The following is a 20,440-nucleotide window of genomic DNA, read 5'->3' as shown; positions in this document are numbered from 1 at the left end:
GCAGTGGAAGCAGGACCTCCTGTGGTGGTGGTCACTGCCATTGCTCTGGGCCACCTCTCACAGCCCACCCCGCCCTGTTACCACCTATCTGGGCAGATCCCTGCAGGAATAAACTGAGCTGCTGAAACACTAGGGCTCTGAATCTGGTGCAGGAAGACCTTTGGGACTTCAGAAGCTCTCCACATCCCCCCATGGAGCAGCACCCTATGACCTAGGCAAACTGTTCACAGAGGACAAGACCGCCTTCCAAGGAATCCCCCCACTGTGTGAGAAGTTGGAATACTGCAGAGAAAATATAACATTACAGTGTGAGAGAGAATAAAAGGCTGCAGTAGGGGAATAAATAAAACATTCTACCAACACCTACTGGAAAACAAAAGAAAGACCTCTTTCTATCAACCTGTTGCAGAACCCACTCCTGTAGATGTCTAGGAAGAGAAATGATAAATCATTAACAGCCATGAATAACCAAGGTAACAAGACAGCTCAGAAAGAAAATGAAAAGTCTCCAGAAAATGAACTTAAAGACATGGAAATATGTGACTTAAATGACAGAGAATTCAAGATTGCAGTTCTGAAAAAACTCAACGAAATGCAAGAAAACACAGAAAGGCAGTTTAATGAACTCAGAAACACAATCAAAGAACAAGAACATTTTACCAAAGAGATTGAAATTCTAAAAAAAGAACCAAATAGAATTTCTGGAGATTAAGAACTCAATAAAAGAAATGTAGAATGAAATAACCAGCTTAGGTAGTAGAGTTGACCAGATGGAGGAAAGAATCAATGACATCAAAGATAGAAATCTGGAAATGACACGGATGGAAGAAGAAAGAGACTCGAGACTTAAAAGAAATGAAAGAACTCTACAAGAACTTTCTGACTCCATCAGAAAGAGCAATATAAGAATAATGGGCATACCAGAAGGAGAAGAAAGAGAAAACGGAACAGAGAGTATATTCAAACAAATAGTCAACGAGAACTTCCAAAACCTGTGGAAAGAACTGGATCCTCGAATCCAATAAGCAAATAGAACACCTAATTACCTCAACCCCAACAGGCCTTCTCCAAGGCACATTGTATTGAAGCTGTTAAAAATTAACAACAAAGAAAGAATCCTCAAGACAGCCAGGAAAAAGACCTACAAAGGAAAGCCCATTAGGTTATCATCAGATTTTTCAGCAGAAACTCTACAATCCAGAGGGAGTAGAACCAAATATTCAAACTATTGAAAGAGAGAAATTATGAGCCAAGAATAATATATCCAACCAAGATATTTTTTAGACATGAAGAAGGAATAAAGACCTTTCCAGACATACAGAAGCTGAGGGAATTTTCTAACACACGACCTGTACTACAAGAAATACTGAAGGAAGCTATTCAACCAGCATAAATAAGGATAATTTGTGACAACCAAAAAATAAAAGGGGGGAGAGTAAAGGCCTGAACAGGAATATGGGAATGGAGAAAGTAAGCATGCTGAAGAAAATGGAATACTCTAAATATGAAACTTTCTTTTACATAAACTTAATGGCAACCACTAAAAAAAAAAAAAAAAACACATCCAGAATTGAAATATATAACATAATAAAAGAAGAAACACAGGGAAAAATCATAGAATACCACCACACAGAAATAATAGACAAACAAAAAGGCAAAGGAACAATGGAGACACAGTCTGACCAGAAAACTAAAGATAGAATGATAGGAAATCTTCACATATCGATAATCACCCTAATGTAAACGGACTGAACTCACCAATAAAAAGGCACAGCATAGCAGATTGGATCAAAAAACTAAACCCAACCATATGTTGCCTCCAAGAGACACATCTCAGCTACAAGGACAAGCATAGACTCAAAGTGAAAGGATGGAAATTGACACTCCAATCAAATGGTATCCAGAGAAAGTCAGGTGTAACAATACTGATACCAGATGAAACAGACTTCAGGATAAAAGGTAACAAAAGACAAAGGTGGACATTTCATAATGATAAAGGGGACTATATAACAAGAAGACATAGTCATCAATATTTATGCCCCCAATAAGGGAGCACAGAAATATACCAAGCAACTACTAATGGAACTAAAGGGAGAAATTGACCAAAACACAATTATAGTAGGGGACCTAAATACATCATTGACAGCTATGGATAGATCATCCAAACATAAAATAAATAAATAGCAGCCCTAAATAACACATTAGATGAAATGGACATAATTGACATTTATAGAGTACTTCATCCTAGAATATCAGACTATACATTTTTTCTAGTGTACATGGAACATTCTCAAGAATAGACCATATATTGGGACATAAAACTAGCCTCAACAAATTTAAAAAGATTGGAATCATACCAAGCATATTCTCTGATCACAAGGCTTTGAAATTGGATATCAACTGCAGAAAAAACCACAAATATGTGGAGATTAAACAACATACTTTTAAAGAATGACCAGATCAAAGAGGAAATAAGAGGAGGGATCAAAAGATAGACAGAGGGCCAGCCCGGTGGCTCAGGTGATTGGAGCTCCATGCTCCTAACTCCGAAAGCTGCCAGTTCGATTTCCACATGGGCCAGTGGGCTCTCAACCACAAGGTTGCCAGTTCAATTCCTCGATTCCCACAAGGGATGGTGGGCAGCACCCCCTGCAACTAAGATTGAACACGGCATCTTAAGCTGAGCTGCCTCCCAATGGCTCAGTTCGTTGGAGCGTGGGCTCTCAACCACAACTTTGCCAGTTCAACTCCTCGATTCCCACAAGGGATGGTGGGCAGCGCCCTCTGCAACTATGATTGAACACGGCACCTTGAGCTGAGCTGCCACTGAGCTCCCGGATGGCTCAGTTGGTTGGAGTGTGTCCTCTCAACCACAAGGTTGCCAGTTCGACTTCTGCAAGGGATGGTGGGCTGTGTCCCCTGCAACTAGCAATGGCAACTGTACCTGGAGCTGAGCTGCGCCCTCCACAACTAAGACTGAAAGAACAACAACTTGACTTGGAAAAAAGTCCTAGAAGTACACACTGTTCCCCAATAAAGTCCTGTTCCCCTTCCCCAATAAAATCTTTAAAAAAAAAAAGATACACAGAAACAAATGAGAATGAAAATACATCCTACCAAATATTTTGGGATGCAGTGAAAGTGGTTTTAGGAGGGAAATTTATATCATTACAGGCCTATCTCAAGAAACAAGAAAAGTCCCAGATAAATAACCTCAAGTTACACCTTAAAGAACTAGAAAAAGAAGAACAAATGAAACCCAAGGTCAGCAGAAGAAAGGAAATAATGAAAATCAGAGCAGAACTAAATGCAATAGAGAACAAAAAGACAATAGAAAAAACTTAATGTGACAAAGAGCTGGTTCTTTGAAAAGAGTAATAAAATTGACAAACCCTTGGCTAGACTCACTAAGCTAAAAAGAGAAAAGACACTAATAAACAAAATCAGAAATGAAAGAGGGGAAGTTATCACAGATGCCACAGAAATACAAAGGATCATCCAAGAATACTATGAAGGACTATATGCCACCAAGCTCAATAACTTAGAAGAAATGGACAAGTTCTTAGAAACACATAGACTTCCTTGGCGGAATCATGAAGAACTGGAAAATCTAAATAGACCAATCACCAGTAAGGAAATTGAATCAGTCATCTGAAACTTTCCCAAGAGCAAAAATCCAGGACCAGATGACTTCACTAGTGAATTCTACCAAACCTTCAAAGAGGATCTAATACCTGTCCTACTCAAACTCTTCCAAAAAATTGAAGAAAAGACAATACTCCCTAACTCATTTTATAAGGCCAACATTACCCTGATACGAAAACCTGGTAAGGATAACACAAGAAAAGAAAATTACAGACCAATATCTCTGATGAATACAGATGCAAAAATCCTAAACTAAATTCTAGCAAATCGAATGCAACAATGCATTAAAAGGATTATTCATCACGACCAAGTGGGGTTTATCCCAGGGACACAAGGCTGGTTCAACATATGCAAATCCATCAATGTGATACATCACATAAACAAAATAAAGGACAAAAATCATATGATTATATCAATTGATGCAGAGAAAGTGTTTGACAAGATACAACATCCATTTATGATTAAAACACTTAATAAAATAAGTATAGAAAGAAAATACCTCAACATAATAGAGGCCATATATGACAAACCCTCAGCTAATATCATAATTAACAGTGAAAAGCTGAAGCCCTTTGCTCTACGTTCAGGAACACGACAGGGCTGTCCCCTATCACCTCTGTTTTTCAACATAGTGTTGGAAGTCCTTGCCAGAGCAATCAGGCAAGAGAAAGAAATAAAAGGCATCCAAATTGGAAATGAAGAAGTCAAATTGTCACTCTTTGCAGATGACATGATGTTATATATAGAAAACCCTAAAGACTCCACCAAAAAGCTATTAGAAATAATAAACGAATACAGTAAAGTTGCCGGCTACAAAATCAACGCACAAAAGTCCATTGCATTCCTATATACTAACAATGAAATCTCAGAAAAAGAAATTTTAAAAAAACAATTCTTTTTGCAATTGCAACAAAAAGAAAAACATATCTAGGAATAAACTTAACCAAGGATGTGAAAGACCTATATGCTGAAAACTATAAGACATTTTTAAAAGAAATTGAAGAAGACATAAAGAAATGGAAAGACATTCCGTGCTCATGGATTGGAAGAATCAACATAGTAAAAGGGCTACTATCCAAAATACATAAGGGTCTCATAGAACTCAACAACAAGTGTTCTACTTTCTTCATCACAAATATGCCACCTGTAAAATCAGCAACGAGAAACTCTGACATTGGAATGTTTCCTCAAAAACTGTTATAATTTCCAAAATAACTATCTTCCATCAGTTACATTTACCAAAATTATTTCCTTATCCTGCAACCTAGGTACTTCCTAAATGTTAGAAAGCAGCATAGCCTTTTCAAATAATTCATTATCAAATCATTTCCTCCATGAATTACTTCCTAAGCAGATTTTCATCTCTTAAATCTCCTTGTCTTATTTTATATTGACTTTTGTTCCTAAATTCCAAACACAATTTGCAGCCTAGACGGACTCATTAATGAGCTACGACCCTTCATTCAACTTACTTCTCTTTCCTCTTCTTTCTAAAGAACAACGCTCTAGGGAAGAGATTTCTCTAAACAAACAGAGTATCTGCAATCTGTCAAAGCCAAACGGTTTCCAATAGTGACTTTATCTTTCTTCTTTATGAACACATTTGAAAGAAACAGCTGAAATATTGCCTAATATACTTTTATAGTAATTCCCTCTATGGAGAAAAGGAAATGGGAAATTTTGGCCTATGCTTTGTACCAAGTACTGACCTATGCTCTTTACAGTTATAAGTCTATTTAATGGACATTATGATCCCCATTTTACAGAAAACAGGAAAGTGAGATGCAGAGAGATGAAGTTTCTTGTGTCGTTCAAGATGGAGTTGATTATTGTATTATGTTTGGTTAGACCGCATTCCCTCTCTGGGCCTCACCATTATTGTGAGAATTATATGAAAGCATGTATTGGGAAGACATTTGTAAGACATTCGTGTAGTGGGTATGTTGTCCCTAATTCAGGTATTTTGTTCCTAAGGCTAACATAGGTTTTTCTGGTGTGTTACTGTATTGATAAGTGGGTGATTAACCTGATAAATTAACTGCTTTGAAGGTATTTTCGGGTGGCAAGGGATTAGTCTTCCCAGGCAATATATATACATCTTAACAAGCACTTCACTACCTTAAACTGAAAATGTGCAAGTGTTTTCTCAGAAATGACTCATAGGCCAGTATAGGCTCCTTCTTCTGCCTCCATCTGAGCATTTCACTTTTCTCTGTTTTATATTTCACTTTTGTATGTACACTCCAAATAATGAAAATGACTGCTTACTGTCTGTAGCCAGCAGTCTACAAATGGGGTAATTACAACCAAGCTAGTGACTTTTCAGTACCTTCATGACCTGCAAATGTCTCCAGCTAAGCTCCTTACCCATGGCCAACTATGCCCACCCCCTCCAGAGTGTCAATTCCTTGACTGCACAGTCTCCGTCTTCTCTGGAGCTGACATTGTCTTGCTATGCCCCACCACCACCACCTCACCTCCAATATAGTCTCTCTGGAACCTCATCTCTTAGCCACATGTTTAAAATGTGTTCCCAGAGTTATTGACAAAGGGACATTCATTAGCCTGCTCTGAAGAGTCAGTCCCAGGGCAACTGGGGCTTCTTCACTCAATTAATTCCTAAGGGCATGGTCTCTATAGAGCAACTATAACCTGTGTCACTCTGGGTAAAGGATAATCTGGGCTGGGAGGGGAGTTCATATTCTGCCTTCTGAGGTCATCAACCTCATTTCTCCTAGAACAGAACAATCCAGGACTTCTCTACTCTTCAAAGCTCTTCTTTCCTCCCCCTATTTATTGGCTCCATTTAAAAAAATAGACAAAAAACCTCTGATTCTACTCTAGTCTGAATTAGTGGAAGAAGAGAAAGAGGCACATTCCCATTAAACTGAGAAGGTACCGCAGGAGACTGCTTCTTACTAAGAGAAGCCCTGGAAGTTTTTGGTATTTCTGTGAAAATGCAGGAGAGCACTTGGTGGCAGAGAACTAGAAAATGCAATAATGTTTATAGTACTTTGCAATTGTGTGGCTTTATAATATTTATTCACCTCTAGAATATTTAGGACTAAAATTGTACTCTAGCCATTTGGATAGTCAAGTGAGGATGTATATTCCCTGTTTACAGCTTCCTTGATTTTACTTCTCTGTGGTTGTGAAGCCTGAAACGGATGCAGATGTGACAACTCAATCACTCCCTGAGGATTCCAGGTTGGTAACCAGGAGGGCAAGGGCATCCAGAGTACTTTGTAACTTTTCTTGATCCCTGATTCCAACTGTGGACTGCAACCTGCGAGTGGGTTATGAAATCAATTTAGTGAGTTGCAACCAGCATTTGAAAAAAAGTTTTAATAAAATAAAATTTTAAATATCAAATTCTACTGCATAGTAACCCTGTTTCCCCGAAAATAAGACCCAGCCAGACAATCAGCTCTAATGCATCTTTTGGAGCAAAAATTAATGTAAGACCTGGTATTATATTATATTATATTATATTATATTATATTATATTATATTATATTATTATATTATATTATAAAGACCCGGTCTTATAATAAAATAAGACCGGGTCTTATATAATTTTTGCTCCAAAAGATTCATTAGAGCTGAGTGTCCAGCTAGGTCTTCTTTTCAAGGAAACACGGAAGTAAGGAGTATTCCGTAAAAATTTTATTTAAGTTAGATATATACATGTTTGCCAGAAAATTATATAAAATATAGAATGAATTATGGTCAAAAATGTTTGAAAGCTGCTGCCTTATAAATGTTTATAGAAACAATACATAGAAAAAGTCTTGAATAAATCAATAATGACACTCCCATATAATGTGATTTTTCACTATGTGAGTTCACAAATCAGTAGGAATGAAATGCTATTGAAGTATTTAAATATAGAGTCTCTTAGAAAACCCTGGATCATAGTTTTATACACTTGCCCTATAAAATTTCCATACCTACATACACAAAATGTTTTACACATGATTTTGTGAATTCATAGACATGGTAAATCCAATCAAGGAATTAATGGAGCCCTACTTTAGAACTCTTGCTTTAAATATTCTTAAGCTCCTAAAACTTCCTTGAACATAATAAAATCTCCCTATCCTATGGGTAAATAAAACTCTAGATCTAAAGATTCTGAATGTGTTTGTGTAAGTAAATGTAGATTTTTATCCTAATCTAATATTTATTGAACCCTAGGTAGGTATGTGGAATTGTTCAAAGAACAGAATGACAATCCTAAAATAGTAGTGCCCCCCCCCCCCATCAACAGGGGATATGGTCCAAGAAATCTAGAAATCTGAAACCATGGAAGGTGAAACCATGAATAGCGGAGGACTGCTGTACACAAATCTTTGAATTCTAATGGGCAGAGAAGCTTGAAGAGTCCATTGGAAAGCAATGGGGAGCTCGTATTTTTTGGCAATGAGAGAATTAAGGGAATTGAACCAGAAGGGAAATGAGAGGCTGCAATAACTACATGAAAAATAAAAACAAAAATGGCAGGGAAGAGTAAGAAAAACAGCAATTCTGAGAACTTAGGCAGACAAAGGAAGTAGGGCAATCAATGGAATCAGTGGGGAGTAAGGAAGGTAAACACAGGGAAAAGAAAATTAGTAACTATTCTGGAAGGAGGCAGCTGCTGAAGACATTCCTTTAACTCATTTCACACATTTTTGGAACATCATCTATAAGGCAGACACTTGTTTTATGTTGGCACTGGGGAGAGTACCATGTGGGGAAATAATAACAAGCACTTTTCTATACAGGGCAAATGGGACTGGGAAGGATCCAACATCATTCAAACGGGCCACTGGTCTGGGTCATGTCATCAGAGGAAAATTTCATTGTCCATCTCCTTTTGTTCTCTTCAGATTTCACATGTCCATTTTAGAGCACCTCTTCCTTTCTCACGTTTTATTACTATCATTTTTTTACCTTGAGATTCAAAAATTTTCAACAATGAAAAATAAAACCATGTTTACTGAATTCATCCTGCTGGGTCTAACAGATGTTCCTGAACTCCAGGTGGTGGTTTTCACCTTCCTGTTCCTCGCCTATTTACTCAGCATCAGTGGAAATCTGACTATCCTCATCCTCACCTTGCTGGATTCCCACCTTCAGACTCCCATGTATTTCTTTCTTCGGAACTTCTCCTTTTTAGAAATTTCCTTCACAAATATCTTCATTCCCAGGGTCTTAATCAGCATCACAACTGGAAACAAGAGTATCAGTTTTGCTAGCTGCTTCACTCAGTATTTTTTTGCCATATTCCTTGGGGCAACAGAGTTTTACCTTCTGGCCGCCATGTCCTATGATCGCTATGTGGCCATCTGCAAACCTCTGCATTATACAACCATCATGAGCAGCAAACTCTGCACACAGCTAGTTCTCTGCTCATGGCTGGCTGGGTTAATGGTTATTATACCACCAATCACTCTGATGAGTCAGCAGGACTTCTGTGCATCAAACAGGCTGAATCATTATTTCTGTGACTATGAGCCCCTTCGGGAACTCTCCTGTTCAGACACAAGCCTCATAGAGAAGATTGCCTTTCTTGTGGCATCTGTGACCCTGGTGGTTACTCTGGTGCTAGTGATTCTCTCCTACACATTCATCATCAGGACTATTCTAAGGTTTCCCTCTGCCCAGCAAAGGACAAAAGCCTTTTCCACGTGTTCTTCCCACATGATTGTCATCTCCCTCTCTTATGGAAGCTGCTTCTTCATCTATATTAAGCCCTCAGCAAAAGAAAGGGACACATTTAACAAGGGAGTAGCTCTACTTATTACTTCAGTTGCACCTTTGTTGAACCCCTTCATTTACACCCTAAGGAACCAGCAGGTAAAACAAGCCTTCAAAGATACAGTCAAAAAGCTTGTGAATCTTTAAAGAATTTCAGAATTAAAGTCTTAATGGATGAGTCCTTACTATGTATCAAGCTCTCTACCATTTACTTGGTATCCAATAAAGAATTAAACTCCAGGCCAATATGAGAAACTTGAACATAAATAAATTGCAACTTATTAAGTGTTCATATAAATAAATGGTTAATGTTTTATAAATAAAAAAGCAGCTCAATTTGAGTTACAGAGTCAATGTTTTCAGAGGGGATGCCATTTAAAATTAGTCTTAACAAATAGAAATAAGTCAAGCAAGCTAACCTAAAGAGAAATTTGTATTAAAATTTCCATCCAACAGGACTGAGTAAATGTTGTCATTAATTTCAGTGAAATAAAAAGGAGAAATAAAAAAAATTGCGGAGATGATAGTTTTAATTTTGAATTAAATTCCATTTTAAATAAATTAAATGCCCATAATTTCAAAGGATGAGGATCTGGGGCCAGATCTTTGGACTTAGCATTCCTCACCATGTAGGTGGTAATTTATGTGGGAAAAGAGGAAATCACAAATAGAAGCAAGTATATAAAAGTTCAAATATTAAATTTTTGAGCCTCTCAAAATTTAAAGAGAAGAGGCAGAAGAGATAAGAAAGGCAACAGATCTGTGGAATTCATGGGAAGATAATGCCTCAAGAAACACAGGTGGTTGGCAATGTGAAATACTGCAGAGAGTAATTAATATGAAGAATGAAAGTCTGAGGAGTAACACTAGGATGTTGTTGCTGATCTCAGCCATTTTCAGCAAAGTGGGGGGTGTTGAGTAGCAAGAAATCAGACTATTGTGGCATACTGGCTAGTGGGAGCTGAAAAGTTAGAAATGATAAAATGCAATTTCAAGAGTGGAGAAATGAAAAAAAGGACAAGCTCCAAGTTATGTTTCCTATGGTTTCTCATTACTAGTATCTGTGCTTTTTCACTACTAGCATTAGTAGTGAAAAACTAGTGACAGGAGTGGTTATATATTTAACCTCTATTCACCTGTAATAAGATTCAGGAGTGCAGGGATAATATCTTCTTGATTACAATTCCATCTACAATGCCAAGAAATGGTGGGGGCTCAATAATTAGTGTTGAATGGATGAATGAATAATGGATGGATAGATGGATGGATGGAAAAATGAATCCTTACTCACTATTCAATCCAAGAATTAAATTTTTTTAAGTGAAGAAATTGATCATTTGAGAATTTATATATTCAGAGCAATGAAGTACCAAAGCATGCCTCAAATGGACTCTTTAGATCTGCCTGGAAATTTCACTCTATTTTACAGATGAGGAAACTGAAGCTTAAAAAGATGAAATAACTTGTACACGGTCACACAGCTGAGTGCTGAACTACTACTAGAAGCCAAATCTGTCTGGTGCCACAGTCCAACTGTTTAACTACTAAGTAATACAACCTCCCACCCTTTCTAACTGGTTTTAAGTTTCACTCTCCTAAGTGTTCCCAAGTATTTTAAGTAGCCTTGGCTTTCTACCTTTTTCTCTCTTTTCCCAAGCTCTCAAAAAGCTTTGGTTAGAAGACTTTGTGATGTAAATCTCTTTATGAACTTGAAAGCATACAAAATCCCATATTATTCCAACTATGGCATCTTGACGTCTCCTAAGAAGTTTCCCTTTCTGTGTCCATATCTGTTCTGAACAATGTGTGTCTCAATTTTTTTTCTCTTTAAGAGGGAACAAAAAGACCCCAAGAGTATGGGACCTGAGAAAGCAGTACTTTTTCTCCACCTTCATCTCCAATAAGCTTCCATTTAGGATTAAGTTATAAACAAGGAGGTTTGCATCCACTGCTAATTGGGCTCCCTCTTCCCTACTCATATTCTTTCTGAGCTATAGGTCAATCACTTTGGTTCCTAGGCTTGAGGACAGCAATGATGGCCTTATAGTATATAACACAATACCTTGCCCATACTAGGCACTCAATAAATGTTCAATTAGTAAAAGAATAAATGAATGAGTGAACAATGTCTTTATTACATAATATTCAAGTAATTTTCATAAACTTTTCTATCACCTACTTGTTTTTAAAGGACTAGGTTCTTTGTCTTCTGAACACCTTTAAGCATATTTTGAACCACAGAGTTTTTTCACTATAGAGACATCTACAAATAAATCCTGTTAATGTTACCTTGTTTAACATATTCTAACAGCAATTTTCTCCTTTTCCCAGGGATATTCATAGATAAATAAATAAGAAACAGATTTTCCCAAAGGCAATCTAAGCATGTTTTCAGAAGTCTGAGAGACACACATACCCTTTTTTAAAATGTGTTTCCCATCAACCTATCTTTTACATCTACAATCTATTAGGAATTAAATTATTTGATTTTTAAGTCTTTATTCCTATCAAAATGCAATTAAGAGAAGTAGTATACTGGTATACTGTGTACATCCCCCAAATCCCAGTGGTTTAAATAACAAAAGGTTATAATTTCTCATACTATGTGTCCAGTGTGGGTCAGCAGCTAACTCTGCTCCATGGGATCCTTCCACATAATTTTATGCTGCCATCTCCACATGATGCTTCAAAGGTCAACACAACAGGAAACACACAGAGCTGGAATGCCTCAAACCTGCAATTAAATACTCTACCCAAAACCCACTGGCCAAAATGAGTTCACAACTACAAAGGATCCAAGAAGTGTGATTTTCACACACAGAGAAGGAAAAGAAAACATGAGAACTTCTGTACAAAAGGTCAGAACACCCTGTAGGCTAGAATACGTGACATTGTTTCCAAGTGACAGCCCAGTTGTAAACAAAATTAGCCAAGGAAATTTGGCTGAGTAAATTACTGCCATGAAAGCTGTAGTAGGATGAAATAAAGAAAATAACTTCCCATGGTTTGACCTTTATAAAATACAAATCATATCATGTCACTGGTTCTTAAAATTCTCTGATGTCTTCTCATTCCTTAAATTACAAATTCAGAGAACCCAAAGAAACAAGAATGAATATTAGTAAAGAAAGTCTACATGAATTATAGGATACCGTTCAGAGAACAATCTGCACATTATTGGAATCTCAGAAGGAAAAGAGGGGAAGGTGGCAGTAAGTTTATTTAAAGAAATAATGACTGAGAACTTCCCAAATCTGGGGAGAGCAGTGTATATCCAGGTTCATAAAGCTTATGTGTCTCCCAAATTTTCAACCCAGAATGATCTTCTTCAAGATAAATTAGAATAAAACTGTAAAATCAATAAAAAGGAAGGAAGTTTAAAGGCATCAAAAGAAAAAACTTCTTCACATACTAGAGAAACCCCATAAAACTCTTAGCAGATTTCTAAGCAGAAACCTTGCAGGCTAGGAGAGAGTGGGGTGATATATTACAAGGGCTAAAAGAAAAAACTGCCAACCAAGAATACTTTACCTGGCAAGGTTGTCTTTCAGGAATGAGAGATAAAGACTTTCCCACCCAACAAACAAAAGCTAAGGGAGTTTATCACCACTAGACATGCCTTACAGGAAATACTGAAAGGAGTTCCTCAAGCTGAAATAAAAAGACACTAATTAATAACATGAAAGCATAAGAATATATAAAACACACTGGAAAAGGTAAATATATAGTGAAACTCAGGACACTCTAATACTGTAATACAGTGGTGTGGCAATCACTTAACTCTAGCCTAAAGGTTAAAGGAGAGAGGTATTAAAAATAAATATGGCTATAATGATTTGTTAATGGATACACAATATAAAAAGTAAATTGTGACATCAAAAACATAAAATGTCAGGGGGGAGTAAAAGAGTAGAGTTCTTGTATGTGATCAAAGTTAAGTTGTTATTAGTTTAAAATAGACCTTTATACCTATAAGACGTTCTATTTAAAACTTCTGGTGACCACAAAGGAAAAATCTACAGTAGATACACTAAAATACAAACAGAAGGGAATCAAAACATGCCACTATGGAAAATCATCATTCGCAAAGGAAAAGAACAAGAGAAAAAAGAAACAGAGAATGGCAAAATAATCGAAAACAATTAATAAGCACAGTCGGTAACCACGAGATTGCCACGGGGAAACGAAAGTCAATTTAGGGAATGTAATCAATAACATTGTAAAGATTTTGTAGGGTATCCGATGAACACTTGTCTCATTAGGGAGACCACCTCAGGGATGATGTAGATGCCTGATCACTGCACTGTACACCTGAAGCTGAAGTTGAACAATAATGAATGTCAACTATAATTACATAAATAATATACATATTATATATTATGTATATATTATATATATAATATATATATATATTTATAAGAAGCAGAGTACAGCATTAGGAATAGAGACAGTGGAAATGTAATGTCTGTGTGCAATGTCAGAGGGGCAGTGGATGGGGGAAGGGCGGTTGTCACTGTGTGAGGGATACAAATGATAAATGTCTAACTATTACATTGTTTTATGCATCTGAAACTAATAAAAAAAATGGTGGGGAAAAGTTAAAAAAAAGATGCATTATTAAGTCCTTACCTAGCACTAATTACTTTAAATCTTAATGGATTAAATTCTTTAATCAAAAGGCTGTTAAACTTATAGAACTTGAGTTCAAAGAGCATTTTATGAATTTTAGTCCAAAGTCAAGGGAAGTAAAAGCTAAAATAAATGAAATGGACTGTATCAAATTTAAAAACTTCTGCACAGCAAAAATATCTATTGAAAAAATAAAGAGGCAACCACCCAAATGGGAGAAGATTTTTACAAACAATGTCTCCAATAAGGGGCTGATATCCAAAATATATAAGGAACTCATATAACTCAACAACCAAAAACAAACAATCCAATTTAAAAAATGGGCAGAGGACCTGAAGAGACATTTCTTCAAAGAGGACATAAAAGTGGCCAATAGACGTATGAAAAAAAATGCTCAACATTACTAATCATCAGAGAAATGCAAATAAAAACCACAATGAGCTATCACGTCACACCAGTTAGAATAGCTATCATCAACAAGACAAATAGTAACAAGTGTTGGAGAGGCTGTGGAGAAAAAGGAACACTCATACACTGTTAGTGGGAATGCAGACTGGTGCAGCAGCTATGGAAGGCAGTGTGGAGGTTCCTCAAAAAGTTACAAATAGAATTACCATATGACCCAGCAATCCCTCTCCTGGGTATCTACCCAAAAAATCTGAAAACATTTATCCATAAAGACATGTGAGCTCCAATGTTCATTGCAGCTTTATTTACAGTGGCCAAGACATGGAAAGAACCAGAGTGTCCTTCAGTAGATGAATGGATAAAGAAGTTGTGGTATAGGGCCAGCCCAGTGGCTCAGGTGGTTGGAGCTCCATGCTCCTAACTCCGAAGGCTGTCTGTTCAATTCCCATACAGGCCAGTGGGCTCTCAACCACAAGGTTGCTGGTTCAACTCCTTGAGTCCCGCAAGGGATGATGGGCTCCACCCCCTACAACCAGCAACAGCAACTGGACCTGGAGCTGAGCTGCGCCCTCCACAACTAAGACTGAAAGGACAACAACTTGAAGCTGAACAGCACCCTCCACAACTAAGATTGAAAGGACAACAACTTGACTTGGAAAAAAAGGCCTGGAAGTACACACTGTTCCCCAATAAAGTCCTGTCCCCCTTCCCCAATAAAATCTTAAAAAAAAAAAAAAATAGCTGACTTTCCATCTAAGATTTAATTTCTGGTTATCAATTTCAAATTCCCAGCCAAGAGCCCATGATTAGCTCACTATGATAAATCACTGTCTCTAACTCTTTACCCTTTCTGTATTCATGACCATTGCCAGATACCTTTATAGCTCCTCCCACTAAAATTGAAGTATACTATCCTGCCTCTTCAATATGCGCTTGGCCATGTTGCTTGTTTTGGCCAATGGACAGTGTACCAGTTTCAAGCCTAGGCTTTAAGACTCAATGTGTATTCCCACTGCCTTTTGGCACCTTGGACATCACCAAGTTAGGAGATTCCCCTGAGTAGCTATTGCTCCTTAGTCCTGGACACTAGAATGAATACGTACGGAGTAGACAAGACACGAACCCACCAAAAGAGTCAAGCCCAGCCAGACCCACAGCTTAAAGTATAGTCACCCAGCTGAACCAAATTGAGTCCAGCTAACCCCAAGCCAACCTAAAGATGTAAAGAGAAATAGATGCTTTTTCTTGCTAAGACACTGAGATTTTGTGGTTGGTTGTTACACAGTAGTAACTGGTTACTAGACTCACCAGCTCACAAAACATCACATTGATCTGCTATATTGAGGACAACAGGACCTAAGAAACAAGAATAGCTGGATTCCATGGCAAAACACATGCTTGCAAAGGAAGGAAGATAAATTCCAAGACACCGTAGCTCCCTGCTTCCTCAGTGAAGTTTCTGGGATTCCAGACACCTTAGGGTGTATCAAGATATACCTTCAAAGTGAAATAAAAATGACTGCATTCACACCTGTACACATATTACTAAACAAGAGCTCCAATACACCACCTTTGAGAGGTAATATACACCACATTTGAGAATGCTATTCTGGCCCATTTATCAAATAATTTATAAAACTGCTCACTATAAGAGAAATCTCTCCAGATAGCCCAAATTTCTACACAAGTAGAGTCCCTATGACTCTGGATTTAAATGCACTCAAAGTATCTGCGGCAAATCAGGATGCTGTGTGGAATTTGTGGCACACCTCAGTGGGTAAGTCTCAATACAAAGCCACTGTGAGATAAACCCATGCCATCTTTAGCAAGTAACTTGTCCTTTTGAGAAATAAGTGTTTTGAGAAATAAATGTCAATTCATGGGGCAACCTGAAAACACTCACCTTGAACTATTCACATGAAGTGAGTGTTAAATATTCACTAAGTCATAAAAACGGAAGTGTCTAGAGCTATCCCATTTTCAAGAGGAGATGGGACATACAAGATGAAGCTCATGCAGACAGACCCTAACGGCAGAAGAAATTTGCACAAGTACCATGTTTCCCCGAAAATAAGACTAAACCGGAAAATAAGCCCTAGCATGATTTTTCAGGAGGACATCCCCTGAACATAAGCCCTAATGCATCTTTTGGAGCAAAAATTAATATAAGACCCAGTCTTATTTTCAGGGAAACACGGTAGGAGCCTCACACTCCCAATACATTAACTCTTCCTCCAATGCCTCTTCTTCATCAAGCCACACATATAACTTCATTGGGGTTGGGGTGGGGGAGGCATTCCAGTGATTAGTCGACTAAGGAAGAAAAAATAAAGCCTTCTTCTCAGATGGCTCTGTGCAATATACTGACATCAGCCAGAAGTGGACTACTATGGCATTACAGTCCTACCGAGGCTTGGCCTGAAAAGCAGTTGGGAAGGGAAACTGTCCCCACCAACAGAATTTTTTTTTTAATTAAAGTTTATTGGGGTGACAATTGTTAGTAAAGTTACATAGATTTCAGATGTACAATTCTGTATTACATCATCTATAAATCACATTGTGTGTTCACCATCCAGAGTCAGTTCTCCTTCCATCACCATATATTTGATCCCTCTTATCCTCACCTACCACCCCCCTCTCCCCTTATCCTCTGGTAACCACTAAACTATTGTCTGTGTCTATGAGTTTTTATTTCTCATTTAACCAACAGAATCTTAATATAAATAGTTGTCCACTTTGTCTGGAAGGAGAGATATCTATAGGTATAGGTCCATGTCATTTGGCAGTTAGAGGATAATAGCTTGTCTATATAATTGGGGACTTAGAATGAAAAAATAAAGTGGAGAATTGGTTAACCAGGAGGTTTAGAGTAAAGAAATAAGGATAGACCTCTCACAATGTGACTAAAGTTGAGGATATTCACATTCTATATGAATATGAGAGCTCACTATAAGTCTTCTCCGGCAAACATACACACAACACACAGCTATCAAAAATTTGGCAGACAAGCTGACTTTTTCTGTGGATGAGAGTCAACCTCTTTCCCACCACTCTAACACTTGCTCAATGAACTCAGAAACAAAGCAGCCATGATGAGAGGACTACAGATTATTCATGAGCCTTTCCTCACCAAGACTGATATGACCACTGTCACTTCTGTATCCAATCTTCTAAAAGCAAAAACCAAAGCCAGGCCTGTGCCATGGCACCTGCTCATTCCATATGCAATCAACCACCAAGTACTCAGTTAATTGCACAGGATCTTTTCTATTGTAGTGGAGGCAGCAATTGCCTTCACTGGAATAGACCGTCATTCTGGTATGGATTTCTTTTCCCAGCTCAGCATTATCATGCATGGGCAAACCTTATTTACCATGATGTTGTCCCACAACATTTCTTACAGAAAAGTATTTTTATACATATATATATACATATATATATACATATATATATATATATATATATATATATATATATATATATACACATACATACATATATACATATATATATATATTTATAACATACATATTACCTTTTAGCTTGACCACTCACAATTTACCAACCCAGATTCTCTTTCTAACTCCAAATTCCAAAAAGGAGAATATAATTAGCTCAGTTTGACTCATGTCTATACCTAGTTCATTCTCCTCTTACCAAGTTCTCTCAAAAAGAGGTGTGGACTGGGAGGAAAATAACATCTATTATATGTACCACAAAATTATCTCTTTGTCTAGCCTCCAGAAATCAAGGATTACCCACAAATAAATGCTCTCTCCCCTGAAGCTCTGGACTAGATTGCATTAATCCCTTCTTCTGCAAATTATACTGTTCTTGTTCTGTTACACCATCTCTCTTGCCTTTTCCCCATACATCTATTGTCCTGATGTATGTATTATTGCCCTCCAGTAATCTCTCAGGACTATGTTTGTTTTTCCTAAAGAGCTTTGTATACTATATTGCTATATCACATTAGCTTTCTCAAAAATCCATACTTGCCATATCCATCCATCAGGTCTCTGTCTAAAGCCAAACTGGGAACAGGGGGAGAGACTGTTCATACAGGTAGGTGAAGCTAAATCTTCTTAATCACAGACTGATTGTCTAGGAGCAACCCTAATAGAAACATTCCTCTCACCAAACATAGGTTGAAAATTAATGTCATATCATGTAGTGTCTTGGCTGAAGCCAATCAATGATCCCTCTAATCAAAAGAATTTTCAGATTCCTCTGCTCCATCCAATCTGAAAATTCTTTTGTAAAGGACATTCTTCTTACTTGATAGCTCCTAAAGAGCCACATGACAATTACCAGTTCCATGTAAAGATTTAGAGATTGAGAGTGTGCAGATTTGAAAAGGTTTGAGCGGGAGTGTTGGGAACAAGTGGAGTAGGGGTTTTCAAGCCTTATAGAGGAAATAGAGGAAGGACACATGACCTCCTCTGTGTTATGAAGGCACAAAATACTGATGAGAAGGGAAAGGCAGTAATGGGGAAAATGCTAAACCCTCTTCATAGCTCATGTTACTTGACCAATGTAAAATTGCCACAGCAGCAGAAGGCAAATGCCCTAACGGCTACTATCTTGCTTTTCAGGAGGCATATAGTGTTATGAACAGCAAGCAAATAATTGATATGTATTATCTAGTACTGTACTTAAGATAATAAAGGTATATTATTTAGCATTATTCCCAGCACATAGTAAGCTGCTCAAAAAATCATGTGTTGTTCTATTTTCCTGTGATTGTTTTTAATCATTATCATTACTGCGGTTTTCACAAGGCCTTTTTATTATACTGATTGATGTTCTCCCGTTAACTCCCTCGGTGTCTCTTTAGACTTCTTCCCCAATCTCTTATTAAAAGTTCAATTCCAGAGTTCTTAACATATAGGGATTGTTAGCGTGTTCTGAATGTGGGCCTCCTGGGATCTTTCATTTCTTTCCTCAACTGATTATCCTGAGGTCTCCTTCAACAGAACATTTAAAATATGTTTCAGTCTGGTATAAAATCAGAAGCAGCATATGTCCAGGCTCAAACTAGTCAGAACAGAGGAAATAAGACTTTGAAGGGAGGGTGCTTTTATTATCACTGCAATAAATATTGCTTAACTTAAATAAATCACATCTCAAAGGATTACTTACTTGCCAGGGTGCATTTTAAATTAACATGGAAATAACCGGCAAATGACAACCAAGTTTATATGTAACAGGATCAATAGGATTTTTCCTACTAAATTTTCATAAGTTTGTAAACTTTTGTGAATAATTAGGTCAATAAGTACTGGTGGGCAAGCAAACAAGTTCAGTTTTATGCCACTTTTCCTCCACATCTGACTTGTAAATTGTGATTCATCCACGGACATGGATGGATAAAATTCCATAGCACTGCCCTGAAAGTCAAGTGTAAGTATATTCTCACCTTATAGTTATATCAATGTTACCTGGCTGTGAACACAAAATCATGCAACTGTGAGTTTTTTTAATTAAAAAATTACTTATGGGGTGGCCAGTTAGCTCAGTTGGTTAGAGCGTGGTACTGATAACACCAAGTTTGCCAGTTCGATCCCCGCATGGGCCACTGTGAGCTGCACCCTCCTTTAAAAAATAAAATAACTTATGCTTTTCACATAAGTGAAAAGTGTCCCCCACTTCCCCATCTAATTCCATAGAAGTAACATTGTTTACAATTTATTTTTCCAGATATATGTGACTATATATGCACATAGAAATATAGTTTTATATCATATATTATTTTCATATTTTTATATAACTTTTTAACCCAAATGGAATCATACAATTCACTGTTGTTAATATAGTAAGGTTAATTTGAGGGAAAATATCCAAAATAAAGTGCATTATAGAGAATTAAAGATACAAGACTGAAAATGAAATAAGACTTCAGACCTAGAAATAACTATTTGAGAGGCAGCATGAGATAGGTTTAGGACAGGATTGCTTCACTGGTTTGGAAACTAGAGCAGGCAAGCAACTTGTAAAGAATGTGTCTTTAAAGGAA

General features: G+C 37.3%; 1 protein-coding gene across 1 annotated transcript; it reads left to right on the top strand.

Annotated features, from left to right (window-relative positions):
- The first annotated feature begins 8,604 nt into the window (after nucleotides 1-8,604).
- Nucleotides 8,605-9,534, top strand: LOC109452955 (olfactory receptor 2AP1). The gene has a single exon (XM_019742309.1). The coding sequence runs from the start codon at nucleotides 8,605-8,607 to the stop codon at nucleotides 9,532-9,534; it is 930 nt and encodes a 309-aa protein (XP_019597868.1).
- The last annotated feature ends 10,906 nt before the right edge of the window (nucleotides 9,535-20,440 follow it).

This window comes from Rhinolophus sinicus, linkage group LG02 (assembly GCF_036562045.2).
Source record: "Rhinolophus sinicus isolate RSC01 linkage group LG02, ASM3656204v1, whole genome shotgun sequence".
Classification (NCBI taxonomy): domain Eukaryota; kingdom Metazoa; phylum Chordata; class Mammalia; order Chiroptera; family Rhinolophidae; genus Rhinolophus; species Rhinolophus sinicus.
This window is presented reverse-complemented; position numbering and strand designations above follow the sequence as displayed.

What these genes read in the sequence shown, in the direction of transcription:
- LOC109452955 (XM_019742309.1), top strand. Translation starts at nt 8,605, where the DNA reads ATGAAAAATAAAACCATGTTTACTGAATTCATCCTGCTGGGTCTAACA.